At 39.8% G+C, this 26,427-nt stretch overlaps 2 protein-coding genes across 5 annotated transcripts; one reads left to right on the top strand and one right to left on the bottom strand.

The window, feature by feature from the left end:
• Positions 1 to 136: 136 nt before the first annotated feature.
• On the bottom strand, positions 137 to 20,343 carry ift122 (intraflagellar transport 122 homolog (Chlamydomonas)). Of its 3 annotated transcripts, none has more exons than XM_086213661.1 (29): positions 20,169 to 20,343; positions 19,272 to 19,338; positions 19,095 to 19,179; positions 18,940 to 19,018; positions 18,675 to 18,751; positions 18,509 to 18,575; positions 18,284 to 18,430; positions 17,594 to 17,669; positions 16,219 to 16,410; positions 15,697 to 15,835; positions 15,096 to 15,298; positions 13,615 to 13,752; positions 13,220 to 13,384; positions 12,863 to 13,060; positions 12,505 to 12,645; positions 12,240 to 12,293; positions 11,532 to 11,693; positions 10,636 to 10,802; positions 9,006 to 9,177; positions 7,705 to 7,807; positions 5,541 to 5,681; positions 5,303 to 5,403; positions 4,370 to 4,470; positions 3,307 to 3,472; positions 2,113 to 2,230; positions 1,907 to 2,035; positions 1,252 to 1,328; positions 971 to 1,132; positions 137 to 844 (listed from the first exon to the last, which is right to left on the bottom strand). In XM_086213661.1, exons 1-29 carry the CDS (start codon positions 20,210 to 20,212, stop codon positions 758 to 760), a joined length of 3,558 nt encoding a protein of 1,185 aa, XP_086069787.1. In that variant the 5' UTR covers positions 20,213 to 20,343; the 3' UTR covers positions 137 to 757. The 3 variants fall into 3 exon arrangements, with proteins under 3 accessions (XP_086069787.1, XP_086069785.1, XP_086069786.1); XM_086213659.1 differs by having other exon boundaries at positions 141 to 844; positions 971 to 1,135; XM_086213660.1 differs by having other exon boundaries at positions 145 to 844; positions 971 to 1,135; positions 5,303 to 5,400.
• On the top strand, positions 19,859 to 26,415 carry mbd4 (methyl-CpG binding domain protein 4). 2 transcript variants are annotated; one of them, XM_086213665.1, is made up of 8 exons: positions 19,859 to 20,512; positions 20,661 to 20,948; positions 21,027 to 21,697; positions 21,979 to 22,044; positions 22,181 to 22,315; positions 22,400 to 22,530; positions 22,678 to 22,781; positions 26,203 to 26,337. In XM_086213665.1, the coding sequence occupies exons 2-8, from the start codon at positions 20,776 to 20,778 to the stop codon at positions 26,204 to 26,206; spliced, it is 1,284 nt and encodes a 427-aa protein (XP_086069791.1). In that variant the 5' UTR covers positions 19,859 to 20,512; positions 20,661 to 20,775; the 3' UTR covers positions 26,207 to 26,337. The 2 variants fall into 2 exon arrangements, with proteins under 2 accessions (XP_086069791.1, XP_086069790.1); XM_086213664.1 differs by having other exon boundaries at positions 20,349 to 20,512; positions 22,400 to 22,549; positions 26,203 to 26,415.
• The last annotated feature ends 12 nt before the right edge of the window (positions 26,416 to 26,427 follow it).

Here is a 26,427-nt window from a genome sequence, read left to right as displayed (position 1 = left end):
TTGCATCCATGAAGCCTAATCCTCAACTGCTGCATAATGCAGGGCTCAATTTATACCCTTAAGTGTAATCAGAATCACTGGGGCGTACCGCTCATTGCAGGCACTCTCCCTCCAGCTTTCTCCAAATCCCAAAGTTTAATCAGAAAAAGTTTTTATTATTCAAGTTGATGCCTGGACATCATTAAAAAACTCAGCCATCAGAAAGCGTACCAAAATATTTTATTCAAAAGTCTTGATTTGTCTGTTAGAACTATGAAAAATACATTCTCATGACAAAACATGCCCACCTAAAATGTATAGAACAGCTTCAGAATATAAATAAGAGGAATGCACTTGTTGGAAGATAAATTTAGTCTTTTAATAAATAAAATTCTCAGAACAAATAAATGTATTCTGTTAGATCAAAGAAGCTAAATATATTTGTAGTTCTAGCACCCCTGCTCCCTTTAAACTGGTGATGTAATCAATGACAGTCCTGGGTAATCTCATCTCAATAATCCACGAGGGCTGATTGGCTGATGCTGCACTTTTTGCACTTTTTATAATGACTACCGCAATCTGTCACTCTCGCTCGTCATTCTTGGGTAACATAGGGATGCTAAAGGAAAAAACACATATCATCTTGTCATCACAAATCACAAATGTCAACATATGTTGACATAAATGATGGTAACAAAATATAAGAAAACCCAAAGGACAAAATCTTGGAGGTACAAAAAAATGAAATGTTTATAAAAGCTGCTACTGTGGAAGTATTTCAGTTCGGTTCATCAATTGGTCTGCGACAATAAGGACAGCAGTTGTGCTGAAGCACCAGAAGCTCGTAATCCTCACTGTGGAACATCTATAAAGAGATACAAGCAAAGACACATTAGAACTGGATAGAAAATTAACATGTTGTCTTAGAGAAGAAATTAACAGGAAACAAAAAAATCAACATGAGAAGCAGTGTGTCGTATAAATGCTGTACCTTGAAGCAGGTCGGGCACATGGTGATGCTCATATCAGGGAGCAGGGAGCGGAAGTATTCCCATTTGAGCGGCCTGGGCCAGCGTTTGATCAGAACGTCCCTCCTGCTCATGGACCGCAGCACTGAGCGACTCACCTTGACAGGGACAAAGTTTGAGCCTCCCTGCTGTTAGGAAACACAGAGGAACACATCCAACATTCTATTAAGGACCATGTCTTTTCACCTTTTCCAGCTGGTGTGCCCAGTTGGTGGATTATTTATTGCCTCATCTTCCCCTTTACCTCAAAGCTCATTTTGGCTGTGAATGGATCATCCTCTTCATCATCAAAACCATCATCTATCCTCAAAGCCTGCTGCTCTGATTGGTGTTCATTAAGAACAAATAGCACAAGTAATGCACACATTTCAACATCATTGTTATCTTTTAATAACACATTATTTCAGGGGGGTTTTTGTTATAATTTTAGAGATAAACTGGAAACTAAATTCCCCCTTGCTATTTGACAAATTAAATAGACTATCAGTTGTACCTGTCAATCATGATGTGGCTCTGCAGCAACAGAGCAGACCTCAGTGCCCTTGAGTGTCTGCAGGCTAATGCAGGTTAATCCCTGCACTAGGGCTGTGGCTACGGCTCTCCGAGGGTTAGTGTCATTAAGATGAGACAGGAGAGCTTCGCTAACCCTATTAGCTCAAGAGCTAAGATGACTTAGCTCTGACAGCTTAACCACCAACACAGAATCAAGGCCAATGCAGTCTAAACAGCTTCTTAGAACTGTCACAAGGCAGAGGAAGGTCACGTGCTTTATGTCGAAGAGTTGTGCAATGTGTAAGGCCAGGGATATAAGCTCAGAGGAGCAGCAGAGTGAGGAGTAAGTAATTCAAACAAAGCAAATAAATCACACTCTGCTTGTGTGGGTGTATGTTGAAGGATACCACCGTCGTCCATATCCTGCCAGCGTTGATCCCTCTGGTCTGTATGAGGAACCTCTAGGTCAATGAGGGATACTGCCTCCTCGTCACCAATGCCCTCCTCCAAGTAGAACTGCACCAGCGGCAGCACCTCTGTTCACAAGATGATAGGTTACATTTAACATATGAATTATGGCGAGCGCTGCATGATGTTTTTGTATGCCACTGACCGTATGATGAAGCTGAATAAATAAAAGGCTGCCTGCAGTTAATGCATACGCTGCCCCGGTTGTTCAGCAGCGGGTTGTTGGTGGAGCAGCGATAGCACATCATTCCTTCGATCAGGTCCTTCAATACACACATTAACAAAAACATTCCAGAACATGTGGCAAGAATATTCACAAGAGGCTATAGAGGTTATGAATGATGCCTCAGAGCAGGTGAAGTACCTATCAAAAAAACAACAACAATTTCACTAGTTTTTGGTCCATGCAAAATTATACCACACGTCATTTTACAAACCTGGAGAATCCATTGTTTGACAAGGGAAGTGTTTCTAAGGGGAACTTGAAAGTGATGAAGAGATCTCAATATGTTTGTTTTTATGCCACAGTTTGTGATTTCATTTAAAGTGTCTCTTTTTCCATCTCTGCAGTATGGAAAAATGAGCTGTGCTTTGTTTTATATTTCAAATAAATAAAGTATTCACACGTTATCCCCCTCTGGAAACACCTCTGTTGCCCTGTAATGGAATTTGTGTGAAGTTGGTCTTTTGCATGTCTTCTTAAGACAAGCCATGTGTTGGCGTATTGATGAAGCTGTTGTGTTCTGTTTATTTGCATGTTCTTTTTTAAGTTGCAGTGTGTGTTGAGTTGTACGCTGCCACCGCAGTTTCATTTCCAAAAATTGAAAAATAATGACATTTTTCTGGGATCAACAAGGTTAATAACTTCCAGGTTTTCTGCAGCAGAGGAGGCAAAGAAAGCCTGGAAGGTTTATATAAACAATTACGACAGGTATCACAACTTTCCTTGATGACTTACAAGCCATGTTTCTATATAAGAGCTGTGTTGGAACAGACTGTTATTAAACCCTCTCTGAAGCATTATTTGGACAATACCTCATTGCAGGAGGTCTTGTATTGTAACATCCTGCCCACAAAAGGCCCATAAACAAAAAAATGAAGACAAAAAAAACATTATAGTCCTATGTGACCGCTTCAGTCACCTTAACAGCATCCAAATCTTCAAGTTTCAGGTTTAACTGGGAAGAGACCATCTGTAGCTGCCAGTTTGAAAGGTCGAAAGATGTTGATAGTGTGGCTAATTGGAAAAAATAGGTTTGTCTGTTCCACAATAAGGCATCAAACTATGTTAAATATTTCAATATAACTGTTGACCAGTATCACAAGATCTTGAACCCACCTCGCTGTCATGGAAGGGTTTTGAGCGAATGGTGAGGCTGCCCAGGTCTATGGATTCCTGAAATCGAGAGGGTATATGCAACTTCTGCAGCTTCTCGTATGAATACCTGGCAAGTTTATATGCACCCAGTGTTCTGCTTTGCTTGGCCAAAGCATACAAGGTGTTACTTATCATCGGGTCAAGGAAAGCTAGTTGGCAATCAAGTTTCACTGTAGTACTGGTTTCTAGATGCCAGCCATACGGAAGCACTGACATTGGCCAAATGCCTTGAAAGGAATACCTCTGTTAGGTTGTTAGTGTGCTTATACAAGCAGGGGAGCCTATGTAAGGAAAGTGTTGCTTATTTGTATTTACATGGAGGCAGATTGTTCAAAGTGCAGTTCAGAGTGACTCTGACAGGTCAATGAGTTGCAGCTGCAGCAGCTCTACGCTGGCAGTTCTCCATCATCTAAAACGTAACACTACTCCTCTACTTTGCTCCCCACTCAGCTACTCTCCAGCTCCTCCTACACACCCAGTTCTGTTCCACGGCTGTTGATGAATGTGAGTCCTTGTGTGATGGAACTTGTTAAGAGCCATGTTTCTGTGACATCTTGTTTAATTGCACACAAATCTTAGCTTTAGGGACACCTCAGTTTAGCCACAAATGACTGCAGCTGCAGCTCACTGTGTAACAACATGGGTTTGTCTGTGGGGATATGGGAGCATTTATGTGCAGTTGTTTACATTAAAGCATATTGTTTTGTGTTCAGGATGTAAACGGATACCCAAAGTTGAGTAATCAAAGTGTTTGTTTAGATAACTGAGAATGCGCCGCTTCCTGGCATCCACTCCTCCTCCCCATCATCACCCTCTTTCTTTCTCTCAGCAGAAGCATGATTTTAATACTTGCACAAACTCCTATGTTTCTTCTCTTTTCCCTTTCACCATTGCTGTCTCTACTGTACTTGATTAGATTGGCATGGCAGAGTCCAGACAGGAAGATCCCTGTAATACCTTTCTCAAAAATACTTATTTGACATCTTACAAAATGGTTGAACTTATTGTTCATATGGAAGGATACACTTTAGAAATGCCTGGTGGTATGTCCTTAGTGAGGTTGTTAAGGAGAAACCTGCAAATGTTGAACAGCGTCTCTGGCACGTGGGAACTGAATGGCTCATCCTACAAGAAAAAAAGGTTCAAATAAAGAATAGGGAAAAAAAATCTGCTCATGCATTCACTGGAAACACTTTATCACAAAGGTATTACAAAGCTATAGTGGCATCTAGGGAGAATTAAAAGTGAGATATCAGGGTTTCCTGCTCTGGTCTGGATCACAAAAGCGCACTTCCAGGAGTGTGACCACAGCAGTGGCAAGAGCTCTAACAACAAACTGACGACAGTGAAACAGGCCAGAAATTGCTTGTTTTTTCAATGAGATTAGTTAGTGATGGTGACTCAGGGAGGGCCACTCAAGCAGCTGGTAGTCATGGAGACATATTTTACGCATAGCTCCTTAAAACTACTGATATTTATGTCAATCAACTTTTAAGCCTGCAAATAGCATTGAATTGATTTGAAATTGATTAACTGTCCATTCAGCGGTCTCTGCATCCACACCGCTCTTTCATCCTTTATCTAACAACCTCTACACATGTCCAAGATTTCCCTTTACTCCACAGTCCCTTTTTGGATTGACATAATCTTGTAGAACCAGACCCCTGTACTGTCAAGCTTCCAGAGGTCTGGAGAAATTTGTGTGCAAAAGTTGAATTTTTTTTAAAGCGTCAGAAAACAATGGGCTGTCAGTTTACTTCGTATAAATGGAAACTATATTTGGAACCTGTTGGTAACCTGACATAGTTAGCCACCTCCAAGGTACTACTACTTCTGGAGCAAAGCAGTTCTAGTCTGATAGCCACTCAAATGGCTGCCTTGTGATTGTGAAACCACCTCCCTGTTTTAAATGGTCTGGCTATGCAGGATTACGTTCAACAAAATGTCATGCTCTCACTGTGTAACGCTGAATGGAGTGATAGACATGGTAGAGCTCAGCAAGATGCTGAAAACGTTCAAACTTCTTCAGCATTTCATCCCTCTGTTCTTCATTTTCTGCTTCAGACAAATACAGACATTGTAGAGAGATTAGGAGAAAACACATAATTCATACAGCTTTGCAGTAAAAAAAAGTGTGTGCGTATGTGAGAGAGAGAGTGAGAGAGAGAGTACAGTTAAGATGCTGCAGGCCTCACCTCTAGCAATGTCAAGACACTGCATAGACAGCATCCAGTAATAATATCCTGCATCGTTGAACCTGTTCTCCACAACTGCATTATGGGTAAGCTGTTCCAAGACTTTCACAGCTTCAGTCTGTCTTCCTGCCTTATGAAATGCTAAAAAAAGAGGACAGATGGATTATTAGAATGTAAAGAAACAACAACAAAAAAACATTTGTGTGCCATTGCTAGATATTAAATCATATTCATTTATTGTCACTGTTTTGTGTTTTCCAGCTACTTGCCAGATATCATGTGACAACCAATCAGCAACCATGATGACATACATTTGACTTTTTTTCCCCACTTCTTTCTTTTTTAAATTATGATCCTTAATTTGATCTTTGTTGTGGCTGTTCAGTCATGGGTCCTTTCATGTGTTATTTGGTAAGTTATAAAAAAGAAAAAAAGCTTTTATGAGGTTCATCCTGCTCTGATGTCGTCTTAAAAACAGTGAACATGTGTTTAAGAAAACAAATGCTGATACATATTCCATCAGCACAGTCATCTGTAGATAATTTGTTCATGAAGAATACAAGACAAAGATGTCCATATTTTTCCACATGATATAATAATAACTAACGTCAATATTTCTCAACAGTGAGGCTGCTCAGTATCAAACAATAAAAAAAGCCCTTGTAAACACGAGTGCTATTCTTCATGTTCCCATCAGAGGGTAATTACAAGCAGCTTTAAGGAGGAGACCCCCACCAGAAACCCCAGTGGAGGTTAGGACATATTAGTAGCAAATATTTATCGGTTTACCTAAAAAACACATTCAGCTGCTCTTGATTACACTGGAATAGACAACCCTTTCTCTTGCAGGAACACTATAAACAAACCAACACATGTACAAAAGAGGTTTCCAAGACTTTCCAGTCAAAGCTCATGACCAAATACAGTGCTAAATAACCATGTGTTACCAAAACAAGCTCAGAAGTATTTTCAATATGTATAGCAGAATATAATTTATATATAGTCAATCAAGATTACTGACCAATTCTTAAGAAACATGCCAACATCTTATTCACCCCTGGAGCCACCTCAGAGTAAAGATACCCTTCTCTCCACTGTCAATGCATTAAGGAGCTGAGACCCACAGAGACCATTCCGTCATCAATAAATGTTTTGTTACCCAAGGTTTTGAGGTGTTCAGCATGGCATGTCAGGTAAGTGGTTCTTGCTATGTGTCAGAGTCTAAAATAACAATATCTTGTAATTTGAAATAGTTCTTTCATTATGAATGCAACACTCTAGTTCTATTGATACAGTCCAAGACTATTTTAGAGAAAGTTCTTTTTGATTTCTCAACTACCTAATGCACACACTGAGGAGAAAAAGATGCTTCTCTTCCTCTCTCGCTCTAAGCGGGACAGCAAATATACATATATCCCAAAACTTGGTGAGTTCTTTTAAAACACCAAGAACATTTAGGAAGCTGAAGCTGCTGAAATCGAAAAAAAAAGAAAAAAAAAGAAGGACAAACCGACAACTAGCAAAATACAAACTAAATACACAGGAAATATAAAAACTGAGCCATGTGATAACTATTTCTGTTTTTGAGAAGCACCAGTGTTGTGGACTGAAGACAGACTGGAGACTCAATTACAATCACTAGTAACATAATACTGCCCCACTGCCTGACTAAAATACACACAATCAGCAATACACAGAACCATAAGCAGACTCCAATACAATCAGGCCTGTTCAGTCATGTATTCTATGTCGAGACAGGCAGAGAAAGATTATATGGAAGAGGAACTACGCCTGCTGAGATCATAATTATAAATCTATGAGCTGATTATAACTATGGTTACAGTTGGTAATCATCATCAGAGCTGCTTGTACTACTGGTGATTAGAGGCCTGCATGCATGTCATTCAGTTAACAGGCAATGCAGCTCTGCTCTGCTCTGCTCAGCTCCAATAAAGTGGATCAAGTTTTACAGTGGATACTGAAAAACTTAAGGAACTGGTGAGAAATGTCCAGAGCCGACCAGGCTTTATCGCTTCTATATGTAAACACCGGCTGTTTCATGTTCACTGAAATAGTAAATATGCACTATGATATGGATTAATATACTAGATTATCCTACTGTATATAGATGGATGATAGGTCCTGCTGGTGATGCAAAACCCACCTTTTTGTGCCTCCTCAAAACGGTCATTCTCAGCTAACCACTGGGCGTAAGGCACAAAGACATCATTTTTGAACTGGGGATGCTTCTCTGCCAGCAAGAAGGCCTAAGAAATAGACATATTACAATATATGAGAATGGGTACTCTTCCATCTTGTAATATACAGAGAACTACATCAGAATACTAAAGCTAGTTACAGCTGCACTGTGGCACCTTAGGGACTCAGGAGTAACTACACATTACCTCCAGTCAAAACATGGCTGCAGCATTATTAATTACAACAAAGCAAAGTATGTCAGCTCAGTTGATTTCACACTCAATTAGAGCTACACCTCTTGTGCTGTCGAATGAACGGATATTAAGAACTTTTGCAGTCTCCTGTGGAAAAATATCTGCTGTCATGGTGCCTGATCATCTAAATGTCCTGTAGCAAAACCACAGCCAAGAAACACACACAAGTCTTACCACCGAGTAGAGGAGAGAAAGTGGGTGTCCTGAGCCTGTGTCCCAGGACATATACAGAAATACTATGATAAGTGCAATAGCCTCCATATGTCCATGCTGTAATTCTGTCTACATGTCCACCTTCCCTAGAGAGGTATATATAAACAGCTGTCTACATCCCTCAGCTCTTTTTTTTCTCTCTTAGGATCAAATAAATATCCAGGAAGACTTTCTCAGACACAACACAGGATAAGCATGCGATCATGATTTGATGTTCTGTTTTCGGCTCCTCTGATTCAGCATGCAAATCACCAATGTGCGTCTCTGTCACGCCTTAAACTCGATTAAAGACTGCAGATGGATTAAAGAAATGCAATATTTTCTTCTTGTCTGAGTAGCATGATCTACCCTGATGGAGGAATTTGATTGGAAGCAGAATAGAGCTTTAAGCTGATACTTATTCTGTGTGGTAGAGTGTTTTGTGCTTCTCACTCTCTAATCATCATGTGGGCATGGATTCAGAGAAATCCAAAGCTGCATGATTAGCTCTGGAGTGTGCGCATGGTTTCAGTTTCAATTTGTCAGTGTTCAGGAAATCAGGCAGTTGCATTGTGTCTTTGTTCAAATTCAGCTGTGCCTACTTTAACAAATACAATATACTTTCACAAAATCCCTGCAAAGAAATTGAACAAACCACAAGTTTATTTGTATTTTTAAAGGTTTTTGAGTACCAGAGCAGTTTATTTATCACAGTCCTTTTTGGTTCACATTATATCAATGTGATTGTTTGAGAACACTCTATATATAGGCTGTAATGAGCTGAGCAGGTGTGCCTCCTGTGTGAATAAGGGTGTCAGACCTCATCCCAGTGCCGTGTTTCCACATGCAGCTGCACCAGAGCATGCAGGTCTCCCATCTTGGAATAAGTCTCTGAGGCATAGCCATGGTGCTTCAGCTTCTTGAAGTAGGCAGCACACTTTGCCAGCGGTTCGCGTTCAGCCTTGTCCAACTTACGAGCAATGTCAATCAGCCTGGATGAGAGGAGGGTGAAATTAGCTCTCATAAAGAGGGCAAGAGCAAATAAAACACCAAATCGGAGTCTGCTGCACTGAAGTACACTCATGACCTCAGAAACAATTTGAACCAGTCAGTGTCACTAGCTGAATCTGATTCAGGTTAAAGAGCCTTGACTGGGTTCAGCTCAAGTATTTGTTGTGCTGACTGACCTACTGGTAGCAGCACAGCTGACTTGCAGTATTGAAACAATGGGTCTGTGGGGAGGTCCTGATCGAACAACCTGACACAGGCTGATCAATCAGCCTGCTTTTGTACAACAAACAGTCAGACTGCATGATCCAGGCACTCACGAATGTCGTGATCCATCAGAACACGACAGTCAACAGTGTGTTCTCATGTTGATCATAGTATTTGAAGTTCTGTTGCTGATGCTGAAAAATGTTTCGCACATGAGAGAGAGGTTAATATTCATTATTTGAAGTTCTTTTTTATAGCTTCCAATAATGAGGTTATGTTTGCAGTGTAATCTTACTGTCTGTCTGATTGACAACAGGATTAATAAAAACTATGAGGCTGTTTTGTGCCAAACTTGGTAGAGGATCTACAGTTTGATCAGAAACACGCAGTCGCAGGGCCATCAGGCACAATTAGAGGCTTGCTCAAGGATAATTCGACATGGTGACCAGGGGAAGTGAGGCTCAAACCAGTGACCCTTTGGTTGCTAGACAATCTATGCCGCCCCATATATACGTATATACATATAATATAATATGCATGCATACATACAAAAAATACTTTATATATATATATATATATGTATGTATGTATAGATACACACATTTATAGATAGATAGATAGATAGATATCGATAGATAGATAGATAGATAGATAGACAGACAGACAGACAGATAATACCAGGGGCTAGTTTTAATGGAGGTTGGAATCATTTAACAATCTTCAAATTATATGTAATATTGTGTTATAGGGTGGGATTCAGTTAGCTTTGCACAGCTAGTGGAAATGTCCTTCAAATTTCTCCTTTATATTTTCATACCCTGAGAACATTTTCAAAGTTTATTACAGTAAGTGAAACACTTTTCCTTAAGTAAAGAATGTGTGTACTTTTGGCACTTCTGCCTACGACCACTTATATCAGAGAAAGCATGAGTGAAAGCTAATACAATGGTTGACATTTCTACATGGCTCAATTGGCTTACATGGGTGTTCAATTGATCTCTTTTTATCTTGATCTAGTTCCTTCTTACTTACTTCCTTTTTCTTTCCTTCTTTGATATGAAAATAAAAATATCATTGCCATTTGGCTCTTAGTTGTCATTTTAAGCATGGTTTTAAATTGAGAATGTAGAGTGGGGAACAAATCTTACAATATTAGCATAATATTAAATCAAATCGAAATTGAAATGGGAAAATTACATTCATAAAAGTAAACACTTATAATGACTGATACTTACATGTCTGCCCAGCCATGCTCGCCTATAATTTCTATGGCTTTGAGATGCTCTCCTGCTGACAGATACATCTCTGCTGCTGCCTGGGGCTCCTTGCTGCTCTTAGCCCAGTCTGCCTGCTTGGTCATCAGGATCCGAGATGTTTTAGGGTCCGTCGCACCAACAAACTCCTGCAAATATTAAGATACAAATTATAAGCTTACAAACATATATTAGAACAGAAACACCTATGAGAGTCAAATCTTAGGAGGAAGAGTCACACAAACAGCAGGCAGCCAGAGGGGCTTTCCCTCCAGTGTCCTTCCGACCCAAAATATACAGCTTGGGGGACCAGATGGCCACACAGTCACATAAATACACAGCAGCGACATCAAACACACATACAATCTGATACAGACACACAAATATACATAAACGAGTCATGGCTGTGTCATCAGCCCCAGCAACGTACTGCTGATGATCAAAGTTGTCCCCCCACGTGTAAACATAATGTATGAATTCTTTTTCAACTCCAACTGACCTCCCCATCAAAGTGTTCATGCAAGAGCCAACACTTAACTTATTCCCCTCCATTTTCGCTCCATTTCCAAATTTAATTGTGTGTAGAAATTTGCTTTGTGTTACGCAATAATATGTGCGTAAAAGCATGGTGTGTGTGTGTGTACTGAGCAAATGATATATGTGGAGATTACAGTGATATATGAGGAGATGAAAGACAGACGGTAAAGGGGGGCTGTTTGAACACAGCGCAGGGCCCCAACTTGGCATAAAGCACATGTTGAAGAAAAACACATGTTCTGCACCCCTATAATGTGTAAGGCATTCAGGGTCTCTGTTCATAGGATACAAAGGTATCTTGTACACGCATGCTTGTTTTTGTCAATCAATGATTTAATCACCTTGGCGTACTCGAACATGCGCAGGTCAGTGTACATGCTCAGGGCTCTGGATTCTTGGCCAGTGTGTTTGTAGAGTTTGGCTGCCTCATGGAATTTCCCCTGGTAGGCATAGACGTCTGCCAGGAACAACTCATTGTCGTTCTCACCCCGCTTCTTCCTCTCCTGCAAATCAGTCAGCACAAACACTTCCATGGGGGCAGAAAAATGATTGGCTTGCTACATCAAGTCACTTTCACAGGTGAATTGTCGTTAAATGTGTGTCTTTGGTCTTAGTTGAACTTGAGGGGGAAAAAAAAAAATCAAGATTACAATTAACATTTTTCCATAATGCAACAAAAAACCCTTTCAAAGGTGGACATGCATTTCCCCTTTTCAGAAGGGAACACAGAGGAAACATTCTCCAGGCACCACCAAGCTCAAACAGCCTTTTCTCCTCTCTACATGCATATTGTTTAGGAATGTCTGTGTGCTTCATTACAAATATATCTATGATTGGGGAGTAGACTAGAGGGGGTCATCAAGGATATAGACTCTTTTAGGACTTTCAAATTCTCTCCAAAAAAAACCTCAAGCATTCAAATATATGATGAAAATTATAAACATGCAACACTGTTGTTTCTAACTTTGATGATGCCAGCCAGAGCAGAAATGGAAACTGAACATAATATTGATTTCTTTTTCCTCCTGTTTCTGGAGAGCAGATTTTACCTCAATACTATTGATGAGCTCCAGGTAGCGAAGGTCTTTTACCCTAATAAAGGCCTGAAAATGGGGGGAAAAAAGGAGTATTTAGATGACAACCTCTGAAAATAAAGAGTTCTATTAGGAAATGTTCCTTTCACAAAACCAGCATCTTAACATCTGGCTGATTGTGGATTTTTTATTTCTTTTATTACACTGTTAACATAAGTGAGTCAGTAGTCAGTAAAATGTGATGGCAAGTGTTGATAAGATGTGTATGAGTGTGACTGGCCTTCTTGGCTGTGTCAAAGTCAAGTCCCTCGAGGGCCTCTGTAGCTAAATCCCTCCAGTCACTGTCTGTCACGCCTAGACAAGCAATCTGGTAGGCTTCTTTGAACATCTTCCTCTCCAGGTACTGGTACATGGGAGCAGACTGGGGGGAAAAAAGCATCATTGTGAAATTTCATTTTATGGTGAACAGCTGCAAAGAATCAGGAGACCACCAACACAATGATATCTTTAACACAATCACCTCAACAACTGATGCAAAAGAAGCCAATATGAGTAATTCTGTAGCACATGACACACTGAGCATGACCACCTAAAAAAAACATCACTGCCTTCAGACTATGCATGGACCACATACACACCTGAGGCACCTCCACAGCAGACATGGAATAGACATGGAGACAGAAGATCTTCGAGCCATTGTAGCCAACCATAAAACCTTGCATTTTCTGCTGGTGTACAGGGAAGTTGCTAGCCTTAATGTTAAGGTAGCCGTTGCCAGAGAAACACAGCATGTCCTCACACTGGGTGTTCCAGGCCACACTGTTGGCATTAGGTTCCTACAGGGAATGCAAAAACAAGGAGGCAGGTGAAGGAGAGTAGATATCAAGTTATACCCTATGTACATTGTTACACATACATATGTTTCTACCCAGTCAATCAATCAATCAGGTTAGGTTCCTCAGGCATTCCCTCAACCCAACCCATTGCTTGCTGACCTGAAAAAGCAGTTCTTCACTGTTGATATCATAGACTCGAAGAGTATTATGCTCATCTACCACAGCCAGTTTATTGCGGGAGGCACTCATGTCCAGGCATCGCACTGATGTTGACAGCTTCAGCAGTGTGATGGGAAATGGGTTGTCAACAAATATCTTCAGGATCTGCATCAAAAACGCAATGACAATCAGAGAAAATCATCAGTACAAATGATAGATTCATCCAATTTTAATAAATTAAATTAAAGCAAGAAGTATGACTTGCAGTCTCATTCTCACACAAATACAACTTATTTTCCTCCTTTTTATTCAAATTCTTAGACCACTCCTCTGTAAGCAGGAGTTCCTTCTCTAAGGTTACATCATGTGGTAACGCATTTGTTTGAAATACTCACAGCTCCATTCTTTAACCCCACCAGCAGACCCTCTCTTCCTGGAGGACCACCAATCACTTTGATGTAGCGAATCAGAGACTCCATCACCCATTCTTTTTCCTTTACACTGGTGAAAGACAGGCACTGAAGCCTCTTCTCCTGCACAAGAGCAGAGGGGGATTGATGAGACTGCAGTGCCATGACATGTTGATTCCATTTTTATCACTTCACAGTCTGTAACTCACCCATTTAACTTAATTTAAAGATGAAGTTTTCAGCCCTTCTGAATCTTAGCAAACAGCTATCTTTTAAAACTTTACAAAGTTTGATTCAGTGTAATAACACAATTCTGTCAAGGTAAACAATCATATAATTTGACACAGACGAACGCAGCCCATATGAACACAGCTCATTTATTTGGTCTAGAAGCTGTCTGACGCATGACACGAGTATGCCTGTTAGATGGAGAGAGAAAGGTCTGAAACATCTCTGTCACACACAAATGGATTCAGAAAGAAATAACCTCTATGTGTTATGACTGCTCCTCCGCCCTACCAGTCTCTGTCAAACACAGAGAGACAAGAGGCAGAGAGAAAACCCAAGAGACACCCACTGGTTCCACGCTCTGTGGTCTATTCCCTTCATTCAACTGTCTACTTTATCCAGTTTGAAGTTGGCTGAGAGGGAGGGAACTGAAGGCTTTTGCAAATGAGGCAGAAAAGTCTTGGAAACCAACAATTCCATGATATTATAGTTTTCCTAATTTGGGCTAACAGCCGGGTTCACACATGATTTTACCAATACATTTTAACGACATTTCAATGGCATTAAGGCGTCATGACCATGTTTTCTCTGAAAATTCTACATTTACCACAGGTTATTTAACAAAATATTAATAAACTAGAGCTGTCAGGTGATTAAAAAATAATGTAACTGATCAATTTTGTAATTAATTAATCAAAATGTATCGCAGATAGCATATTTCCATAAGTTAAATATGTACAAATATTTTGGTCATTTACAGAATGAGTTATCTCGCAAACCCTATAATAAACATTTACTCATTTAAATTAAGATCACCAAAATAGACCTTAAATAAAACATACATTCTCTTATATACCTTAGAGGCAGATTTCCATGACTTTTCTAAAACTTTGTTTTGTTTTTTGTTTTTTTAATTTTCAATTTCCTTAACTTTTCCAGGATTCCATGAATCGTAATGGGACAGTAGGGGATGGGTAAACACTGATTCACTCTGCTTCGATCTAATTAGTAGCACTCAAACATCTCTACAGCCTCTTGTGTCAACTACATGTTAATATGATTTACAAAGAATAAATTAGTAACATTTTAACTTAGAAGCCACACTAAAGCATAACCAATATAAATGTAGAGAAAAACACTAAACAAACACTTTAACAGTTCCCCTTGAAAATCTAACTTCGATACTCTGAATATCAACTCTGCAAAATTACTGTGCAACTGTTTCTTCTCTTCCTAACCTGACACAGGATGATATGCAAGGAGCAGACCACGAGCAAGTTGCATTCAAACTTCCTGCAGATTTTCTCCTTAATACGGTAGTGCATATCTGAAGAGTCGTCTGAGTAAAGCTCATAGATTAAGATCTTTTCAGGCAGCTGGATAGCGAGACGATTTCTGTAGATGGCAATCTTCTTCACCAGCTCACGACACTTGATCCGGACTGAGAAAAGAAGGAAATTGAGGGAGAAAGTAAAGATATGCATCTTAAAGTTTAAATATTTTAGCTAGTGCATCCTGTTGAAATCCTTCAGCTATGCTAATCTTAAAACAGTTCGCAAAAATGGACTAACACCTTCCTATAAAATATAATTCCACATTAAGAGGTTTCCTCAAAATGCATGCCATTTAGAGAAATCACACCTCCTTACCTTTGCAAAAGAGTAATAGACTGACTACTGTGGCTGAGATCATGATAAAGAGAGATCGTATTGGAGTTTTTAAGGTTAAATTAACAAAAAAATTATTGCCCCGAATCCTACCAATAATAGCAGCATTTCAATACTACTATCTATTTCTTACAGTGAAATCAATATCTTTGTCACTAAAGCAAAAATACACCTTTTTGTTCAGTGATGAGGTGCTGGACAATGACATCGGTCATGCTGTCTCTATAAGCATAACGATCCTTGTAGAGCCCATGAACTGTGCTGAAGATAAGTTGGTAGCAGGCGATGGTCCCATCCTGGCAGCCCAACACCTAGATAAGAGATAACAATGTAGCAGTACATCCTATTAACACCTCTAAGAAAAGACTGTGAGAGTGGGAAAATGTTCCTGTTGTTGGAGCATCTACACACTAGAACTGAAAGAATCTTCCAGCAACCGATTCTGTCTATATGTCTCCTCACATTCTGTCAAATATAGAGAAAAGAGTGCTGCAAAGGTGAAACTGGGAGATCAAATAATGTCAGTTTAGTTAAAGAGGTGCTATATTATTAGATCAAGGAAATGTATAAAATGCATACTATCACTCTGAATATCAAGTCTGAGTATTTTGCATTATGTTATACTATCTTTTTTTCTCATGCTGAAACACCTTATTTTAAAAGAAAAAATCATTTATATGGGCTGTAGACAAACCACAAAGTTGGAGTCAGGCTTGACCCGGCAAGTCCACACCCAGGAATTCTGCTCCCCAATGGTTCCTAGCCGCACACCATCTTTAGTGTAGAGGGAGGCCTGTTTATCGGAACCACCCATGACTATATACTCGCCCTTGGAAAAGTAGCTGACGCAACATGGGTCATAGGTAAGAATCCTGTCCTTTCCAATCTGAGACAGACAAAGAAAGAAATGAACAAGATTAGAACAAGTATTCCTCCTATTTATTGCCTAGGACCTGAGCTAACACATCATACTGTCTGGGCCAAAACACTTCAAAGTCAACACTCCATTCAACCATCCCTTTGAGTGTTTGATGAAAGGATGGATCAAAAAAGAAAGCACTCCAAAGTTTGAAATAGCTTCTGTATGAGTGTTCCAAGTCCTTGTGCACAATATTAAATTAATCCCAAATCTGCACATCTGTTTCACCTCACTCTAGAGACAACCTGCCTGACAACCCATATTCATTTTCCTTTCATTGTGAACAATTCCCAGCTTTGTAATCAAAACAATTAAAAAGATACATTAGTCAATGACAATATGTGAGCCTATAGCTAAATGGCAGAGTAATGAACAGTGCATGTTTGAACAAATGAACATTTGTATATAATTACATCCCACAGGGAATTTCAGAGGAAGGAAGGACAGTGAGGGGGGCTATTAAAGCATAGCAGGGTCAGTTCCAAAGTCCTGTAAGGGTTTCAATAGACCCTGACAGTTTGATTACAACAGGAAACACAGGTCTTCAACTGAGTAAAGTGTTTCCAGAACCATTTAATATAGAGAGATAGCCATCTTCTAATATTAGCTTTCTTATTGATGCATGTGTATTCAGTCAAAACACATATAAGTGGAAAGAGCGGCACATAGTGCACTAGTCAGCACTATAACCTCACAGCAAGAGGGGTCCAGGTTCGAGCCCCGGCACACAGTCTTTCTGTGTGGAGTTTGCATGTTCTCCCTGTGCCTGCACGGGTTCTTTACAGGTACTCCCGCTTCCTCCCACAGTCCAAAGACATGCAAGAGAGGATAGGCTAGTCGGATACTCTAAATTGACTGTAGGTGTGGCTTTGAGTGTGATGGACTGGCGACCCCTTCAGGGTGAACCCCACCTCTTGCCCAAAGGCAGCTGGGATAGGCTCCAGCCCCCCCGCGACCCTTAACAGGATAAGCAGCAGAAAATGGATGGATGGACATACAAGTGGCTTAAGTCTTCTGATATTTCCCATGTGAGATAATGAGACCCTCTGCTCCACACAGTCATAGGGGACATTCTAAAGAGCTTGACGAGAGAGGCCTTGTTCATTACATCAATGTATTGGTAATTTAATGACAGATTTAGTATATTCACCTGCTTTCCACTGAGCTGATAGAAGGACAGCTTTTGACCCCAGTCTGCCACAGCCAGAATGTCATTGTGCTCGTCTCTGGGAATATATAACAGAATATACTTTAGGTGTGTATACTGTCATAAGACAGTATCATGCTGACAGGGTTTTGGTTATTTATGTAATGACAAATATATATATATGTGTGTGTGTTTTATATATATTTAATATATATATATACACACACACACACATATATGTACACATACACACATATAGATAGATAGATAGATAGATAGATAGATAGATAGATAGATAGATAGATAGATAGATAGATAGATAGATAGACAGATAGAATGCATGAATCTAAATCAGCTTTGTACTTTACTGTTTCTTTCTCTGACATTTTTTCATTATTCTACCAGTTCAGTTAGCTATCGGCATGGCTTTGACTGTGAGGGACATCAAGGAGCAAGGACAACTGCTCCTAGGTGTCAAAAAGCCCACAGATAACGTTCCAACAATCCTTGGTAAACTGCTGCCACCTGCTGGTTATACACAAGCTCCTCACTATCAATGATACCAACTAAACTTCAAATCTAGGTGATGGGCTCATCTTTTGAAGTGTAGGCAGTTAATTAAATAATTAGTTTGGGGCAAATCAAATTATGTTTTTATTAAACTCTTTGTTGCAATAATAAAGTCAGACTAACTTAGAGGGGTTCCAGGCTATGGACCATATTGGAGACGAGGAGCCACCTGGACGCTCTATCTTGACCTTCTCCTCTCCGTTCTTGTTACGAATGCTCACAACTCCATTCATCATACCAAGAGCCAGGTACTGGCCATCATTTGTCCACCTGCAATTACATGAACGCTAACAAGTATACTTTTGGCACAGTAAACTTTACCATTGCTGCAAACAGTTCTAAACTTACCCACAACATGTTATTTTGCTGCTCACTTTATGTTTGTTTACAGACTTTTGCTCTGGTGACCACAGACCTAAAACAGTAAGAACATTATGGATACTGTGGATAAAATATCTATAGTACATTATGCAGACAATTACAAAGCCCAGTCAAGAACCCACAGTAAACTCACCAAAGTCACCAGAAGAACAGGAGGCAAGTTGGTGGGTGACAGGGTTGTAGGCAACACACTGGATGGAGTCATTGTGACTATAGAAAAACACATAAAAAAATAAAGACTGATGCTGGAACACAGAATGTAGATAATCTGCACTGCTAATTGACATCTGTATGATAAAAGCTGTACATTATGCAGATCCCAAGCAAACTTGTGCTTTCCAACTCTGGACATTAAAAAAGTTTTACTTCTCTGAGTGAAAAGTTTACATCACTCTTACGTATATTTTAAAATGCCCTCCAGTTTAGATGTCCAAATGATGATGCTCTTGTCTGCTGACCCCGAGGCAAACCTCTTACCTGCAGAAAAATGTAGTGGTTAGCAGGATCATAATAACACCATAAACAGTGTACAAATAGAGAATTTGCTGAGTACCATCTTTGGCATAAGCCACACAGTACACTATGTCTTTGTGTCCTTTTAAAGGCTGAATAATAGTTCCATCTGCAGTATCGTAAACCTGCAACAAATAAATGATAGAATAAATGGAGAAACAATGCATGTATTCTCTTAAACGAGTGCCATGGCAAAACAAAAAAACATAACTCTTACCAGGACACGAAGACCCGCAGCGATTAATAGTTGGCTGCCATCTGGCTTGAAGGCAATGTCATAAACACTGCAAAAGATAATAATCTGGATTTGAGCTAGGATGTTTATACAATAAAGCAATTTGACAAATGACAGAATTTTAATCAGTTTTGATAATTCATTCGTTGTTTAGCACTTTAGAAAATATGCTCAACTAATTAAGGGATGGCTGTGGTTATACAAAACACGCTTGTCAGAGAAAACATTTCATGTGAAAATATTATGACATATATAGTCCCAAATGTGGCTTTAACTTGAGCTAATTTAAAAAACAAAACAAAACGTAATTTAAAGAGGGATTTTGTGGAAGATTTGGTGGAAATCAATTATACGGGGAAAATAAACAGTGCAAATACCAAAACAAAATTTCATTGAGGCTCCAGTCCCCCCGCGACCCTTAACAGGATAAGCGGAAGAAAATAGATGGATGGATGGATGGATGGAAAATTTAATTGATAAGTCATCTAAACAGTTTGGTAGACAATTTAGAGACACTATGTACAAAGTAGGTTCTTATGCGAATTAAAAATGAAGTACGTTAATTCACAGTAAGTAATGACCATCTCGAGATATAGCTAAGCCTAACATTAATATATCGCCAAGCTCCGATGTAAAAATGTTGTTCTTCACATTTGAAGATATAATTGACGTTATATTGTTTGACAGTTTGATCATACAACATCTAGGAGCCAGCTTTGGCCTCTTATTCGTTTGCTAGGAAAAACCACAGTCGTATTACCTTGGGGGTAATGCACGCTAGCTGGCTAACACAGGTTTACATAGCAACCACCGTTGCTAACCACGTAGCATTTCATCCCAGCAAATGGCAAACGTAAACACAAACAACTTGACTCTCACCATTGTTCACGAAATGTTTCTTTCCATGCTAGGACGGCTCTCATTTCCACGTTTTTTTTCCAAAAAGACCGATGTATTTACTATAAACAGGTTTTTATGAATTGTTCGCTTGATTTTTCTTAACAAGCTCTGTGCTAAGGGGGACTGATCTCACTGCGCAGACTCAGATCGGTTCGCCACTTCCTGCTTCAGAGGACAATTTGTATGAGTCTTTTCTTGGGTCTGCGCATGAGTTTTTCGTAAGTCCACGCATGAAAACAGCTAGTAATGCAGAGTATGAACACACCAGTCTCCACGTTCTTCCATTCTACTGTATCAAAGAGTCTAAGAAGACTAGCATTAAGGTATGTACTGAAACTGCATGTTTTGTTTACATCTTTGTACTTTCCTGCATATTATGACCTGAATTCTGGATAGAAATTACTTCACATAATGCGATTTCTATATATGATTCTTTTTAATTTGGCGTTAATTATATATTTTACATTGTAGGTAAAGAAACATATGGGTGGCTGCTGATTTGAAGCCAAGAATTCAGCTGCTGGGCACTTAGCATTACCAGTCATATCAGAATTCATCCCTGTGCCCATACACTACTCATTGCAAAATGTATCCCACTAACTTTCATATGCAAAAAGAGACCGCTGGAGACAAAAATAATCAAAATGATACAGAGACACCTGGAGTCCATATTTCAAACATCCCCCTTGGATGGAGCAGAGAGGTTAGGCAGCGAAAAGCAGGCAAGACAGCAGGGAAACTGGATGTCTATATTACAAGGTAATTCACAGTTTTATTGCATATCCTGCTTTACATTGCAGTTAGATCAGTGTGTAAATGTTCTCTCTGTTGTTTAAGTCCCCAAGGGCAGAAGTTCCGGTCAAGGGCATCCCTGCAAGCTTTCCTTTCAAAAAATTGTATTGAAAATATAGATATAAACCTCTTTGATTTCAGTGGAGTCAAAGACAATGTTACCACTCTGCCACCCAGAGAGAAAAGAAGAAGGAAACATGTCAGAGGACAGCAGAACACAAATGCAACAGAGATACAAGATCCACCTCCATATGAATTTGAAAACGTGTCTTTGTCCCTCAGAAGAAAGGAAAAGTGTGCAGAACAGAGAAACCCTGTTGATACTGACATTTTGAAAGAAGAGCTTAGACATGTCCATGACCTGTGCACAACTGATGAGACTGTTCATACACAAACTGCTCATTCAACCACAGTAGATGATGTCAAACTGGAGAAGAGCCCTCCAAGGGTGGGGGTGTTGGGAGAGAAGCTTCTCAGACTGGCTACTTCCACTGAAAATCTAAACACTTTCAGTGTCGGTGAGGACACAAACATTGGCTCACAGCCATCTGTCCTGAGTCTGAATGTTGAACCTGCTTCAGAGAGTGAGAATGAGGATGAAGGAGTCACCAATGGAATACAGAGAGACAGTAGGAATGCTGGAGCTGAGAGTGTGGAAGAGGAGACGTATTCACCTCGTGTCACTGGGGGCAACTTTACACCAGATTCCCACAAGAGTAAGTACATCTCTGAATTCATCTTTAAGGTAGCTTTCAGCCTGCACAAGCAGAAGATGGCTTTATTCTTTGCATCACAAATAAAAAAAGTTAGTATTAGTTCCCAGAAAGGAACAGGTCCGCAAGATCTGGCTTCCTTAAAGACCCCTAAGTTCAATACTATATTTAATTTCAGCTAGAGGTTTAACTAATAGCTGATTTTTAAATGTAGTCGTAAACAGATTTTGGTGCTGATTTATTATCTGATGTCTCATAATAATAAATGTTTCTTGTGTGGCCAGAGTCTAAAAACTGTGAAGCTAAACGGAAAACAAGCCCATACTTCAGCAAGAAACCTCTCAGAGACGGTAATATTTCTAGGTTTCATTGAATACAGGAATCAAAGAGAAAGATTGTGTATAATTGTACATTAGACATAGACCTTTGTGAAAGATATCACTTATGGGATAATGTCATGTGTTGATGTACACTGGTCATATCTAGGTATTAGCCCACCCAGGAGGAAGGCCTTAAAGAAATGGACACCTCCTCGTTCTTCCTTCAACCTTGTTCAAGAAACCCTTTTCCATGACCCCTGGAAGCTCCTGGTGGCTACCATTTTTCTAAACAAGACAAGTGGTAGGATCCAACATACACAAACACATAAGGTATTATATAAAAACTATTCCAGGAATTTACTAATTTTCTTTCTCTATATTAAAGGCAAGATGGCCATTCCAGTCCTTTGGCAGTTCTTTGAACAATACCCGTCTGCAGAGGTGGCTCGGAAGGCTGACTGGAAGCCCATGTCTCAACTCATGAAGCCACTGGGCCTCTATGAGCTTAGAGCCAAAGTAATTATCCGATTCTCAGGTGAATTTTTCCTGTCCTCTGTGCATGATGGACTATATTTTTGCAGATTAATTCTGCCCATTTTAATTTTTTGTAGTTATTGCTTTGGTAATGGGCTGCACAAATCTCACTGCTTCACTCCTTTGTAGATGAATATCTTGCTAAAAAGTGGCGTTACCCCATCGAGTTGCATGGAATTGGGAAGTATGGAAATGATTCCTACAGGATTTTCTGTGTGGGGGAATGGAGAGAGGTGAGTCTAATTACATGTTTTAAAATCCATCCGTCCATCAATTTTCTACCATTTATCCTGCTAAGGGTCGCGGTGGGGTTGGAGCCTATTCCAGCAGCCTTCGGAAAAGAGGCGGGGTTCACCCTAGACAGGTCGCCTGTCCATCGCAGGGCCAACACATACAGACAAACAACCATTCACACTCACAGCCACGCCTATGGTCAATTTAGAGTTTCCAATAAGCCTAGTCCCCTCTTGCATATGCAGACACAGGGAGAACATGCAAACTCCACACAGAGAGATCCCGTGCTTGAACCGGGGCTTGAACCCGGAACCTTCTTGCTGTGAGGCAACAGTGCTAACCACTGCATCAGTGTGCTGCCCCATCTCTTAAAATGAATAACATAAATCATTTTCTATTTGTTAAAGGAGTTATTTGTAAGTCCTCAAGGTTCCTCAAGGGTCTGTGTTAGGCCCTAAATTATTTATCTATCCATCCATCCATCCATTTTCTTCCGCTTATTCCTGTTAAGGGTCGTGGGGGGGCTGGAGCCTATCCCAGCGGCTTTCGGGCCTGAGGCAGGGTTCACCCTGGACAGGTCGCCAGTCCATCACAGGGCCAACACATATAGACAGACAACCATTCACACTCACAGCCACACCTATGGTCAATTTAGAGCAGGGGTGGGCAATCATGTGCCATGGAGGGCCGTGTGTATGCAGGTTTTCCTTCCAACCAAACACTTTAACAGGTGAGTCCACTGATTAACACTCTTCTGTGGCTGAAGGTGTGTTAATCAGTGGAATCACCTGTTTCAGTGTTTGGTTGGAAGGAAAACCTGCATACACACGGCCCTCCATGGCACATGATTGCCCACCCCTGATTTAGAGTATCAATCAGCCTAGTCCCCATTTGCATGAGTTTGGACTGTGGAAGGAAGCCGGAGTACCCAGAGAGAACCCACACAGGGACAGGGAGAACATACAAACTCCACAAAGAAAGATCCCGTGCCCGAGCTGGGACTTGAACCCGGAACCTTCTTGCTGAGGTGACGGTGCTAACCACTGCACCTCCATGCTGCCCTAAATTATTTGTATTGTATATTAATGATATTTGCAACATTTCCAAACTGTTAAAATAGGTGTTATTTACACATGACAATTACAATCAGGGTTAATTGCATTGATATTGAAAGACTGTATTAAGATAAATTTCTTGGAGTGACAATTGATGATAAGCTTTGTTGGAAGCCTCAAATAAATAATGTGAAAATTAAAATGTCAAAAATTATAACAATAGTTTATAAAGTAAAGGATGTCCTTAATAAGAAATCATTATTTTTACTTTATTGTTCCTTGTATCTCCCTCATATGGCGTATTGTGTGGAAATATGGGGTAATGCATCTAAAACCAAGACAAAGTCTTTTATTTTTACGTTGCAAAAAAAGAGCCGTAAGAATTATTAATCGATCAAACTTCTTAGAACCAAGTAATAGTTTGCTTATTAAACTAAATACCCTAAAATTGTATAATTTGGTCAAATTTAAGAAGGCACAGATTATGTACAAAGCACAAAATAACTTACTTAACCGTAGTCCTCAGAAGCTGCTTGAAATCAGAGAGAGTTGCTATGATTTGAGAGCAACAGATTTTTTCAAAAAACTAAGACAGAGATGTGTTTCTGTCATAGGTGTTAACTTGTGGAACAGTTGTGACAAGGAATTAAAAAGTGCATTTTACTTTCCTCATCTAAAAACATGTATAAAATTAAGGTACTACAAAAATATATAAATTATGTAACCTTGTTTAGATCATTGTTATGGTTTTTTTATTTGTGAATCAGGTATGAAGAAAAATATTAATTCAATTATTGAAACTTTTGGTTGGATTATTGTTATAGAAATCTTTGTTTATTTTTTGACAATGTTTGACAGTTTCATTTGCTCTTAAATCTTATGATGTAACTGAGTTGCCTTGCTGAAGTTGTTTCTTTTTTCTTTTTGTAATAAGGGTAGGCATACACCTTTTGATTAGCTTCATCCCTTGAATATTGTATTATAATTTGAAGTGAACATTTCTTTCTGTATTTCATTGGAAATTTGAACGCTAACCAATCAAATCAAGTCTGAAAACCCGCTAACGTCTGTCCAACTCATTGTATAAAAAGGAAATGCTGACTAAAGGCCAATTTATGCTTCTACGTCAATTCAAGACTGTCAGCTGGGTATATGTAGGCACATACCCTGACATGCACCCCGTAGAAATCTAACTGCACATCGTAGTGACGTTACCATGACAGCTGTGGCTGGTCCACTCTGCAGCATCACTTTTTCCCTACACATTTCAACATGCTTATTTGGACACCATCTCCACCTTTTTTTGGCATTGCAGTTATTTCCATACATACAACTGTTGTGTCACATTATAATAGCATCATCTCAAAAACAATCTGCTCAGTTTCAGCCACCACTCTTTGACGAAACTTAACACAAAAGCAAGGAGGCCTTAGCCCCATCTTGCATTTTGGTGATGTAGTCACAGCATCACACAGTCACACCAGTTTTGTTTTGAGATGACACAAACTATAAGTGATCCTTTACCAAACATACTATAATTCTGCTAATCATAACTTATTAATTGTCATTAATAAGTTACGATTAGATCTCTTTGTAAACCCTTCACCTTCACTGGAGTGAAGCAGGTCAAATAAGTTCAGGTTCATGAGGGAATCTTCAAAAATCCAAAACATATAGTCACAAGCTTTAGGTACTATCCAAAACTATCCATCTTTGAATAGAGGTGGAGGCCTCAGACATCACTTGTCTCCCACTTACAATGCTGTGCTTAGATCCCTCCCAAGGAGGAGCAGCCGTCGTTCTCACCTGCAGCCAGGTGACCCCAACGACCCTCCCGAGAGGGCTGGGAGAGGTAACGACAGCCCAGCCAGGCCAACGACTCTCACTAACACCTGACGAGTCATTGGTTTCGGGTTGGTCGTCAGGCCAACGACTCCCATTAACACCTGATGAGTCATTGGTTTCGGGTCGTATGACCAGTTGTTTTCCGTTTTTTGCCACCACCCTCCTTTTAGATATATAGCTGATATTCCCCACCAGGATTCAGAACTGAAGAAGCCTCTCGGATGAGAGACGAAACGTCTTCTACTCACACGAGATTAGTCCAGTTGCCTTTTTTATGCTTTTTTGAGACTTACCGTGACCTGGATGACTGAGAATATCCACAGATATATCCAAAAGATCTAAGAGAGATTCGTGGAGGAGCTCTGACATCATGAAGGACGTTAAACTAAAGCAGCTCACTATAACCTTTCGTGGTACAGAGCAATATTACAAGACAGGGCAGAAACCTTTTTTTTTAGACCTACCAATATTCTCTTTAATAACACATCTGCTTGTTTTTACTGTTGTCTATATGTCATAGGTGAAACCAGAAGATCACATGCTGAACAAATACCACGACTGGCTTTGGGAGAATCATGAGATGCTTGGAATCTGAAGAGAGCATTAAATACTTCAAAGAGGACTTTCCTGATCATTTTGGACATTTGGTCATCTAACAATAGTATGATGCAGAAGTATTCATATCGTGTTAGCCTTCCTTTAAAACTTTATACTCGGTGTGAAATAAAATGTTTTATAGTTCATT

The sequence above is a fragment of the Aulostomus chinensis genome, chromosome 9, assembly GCF_037954235.1.
Source record: "Aulostomus chinensis isolate RoL2024-O1b breed Wild chromosome 9, RoL_Achi_v1.0, whole genome shotgun sequence".
Lineage (NCBI taxonomy): Eukaryota > Metazoa > Chordata > Actinopteri > Syngnathiformes > Aulostomidae > Aulostomus > Aulostomus chinensis.
Note: the sequence above shows the minus strand (reverse complement) of the source record. Positions and strands in the feature narration are given on the sequence as shown.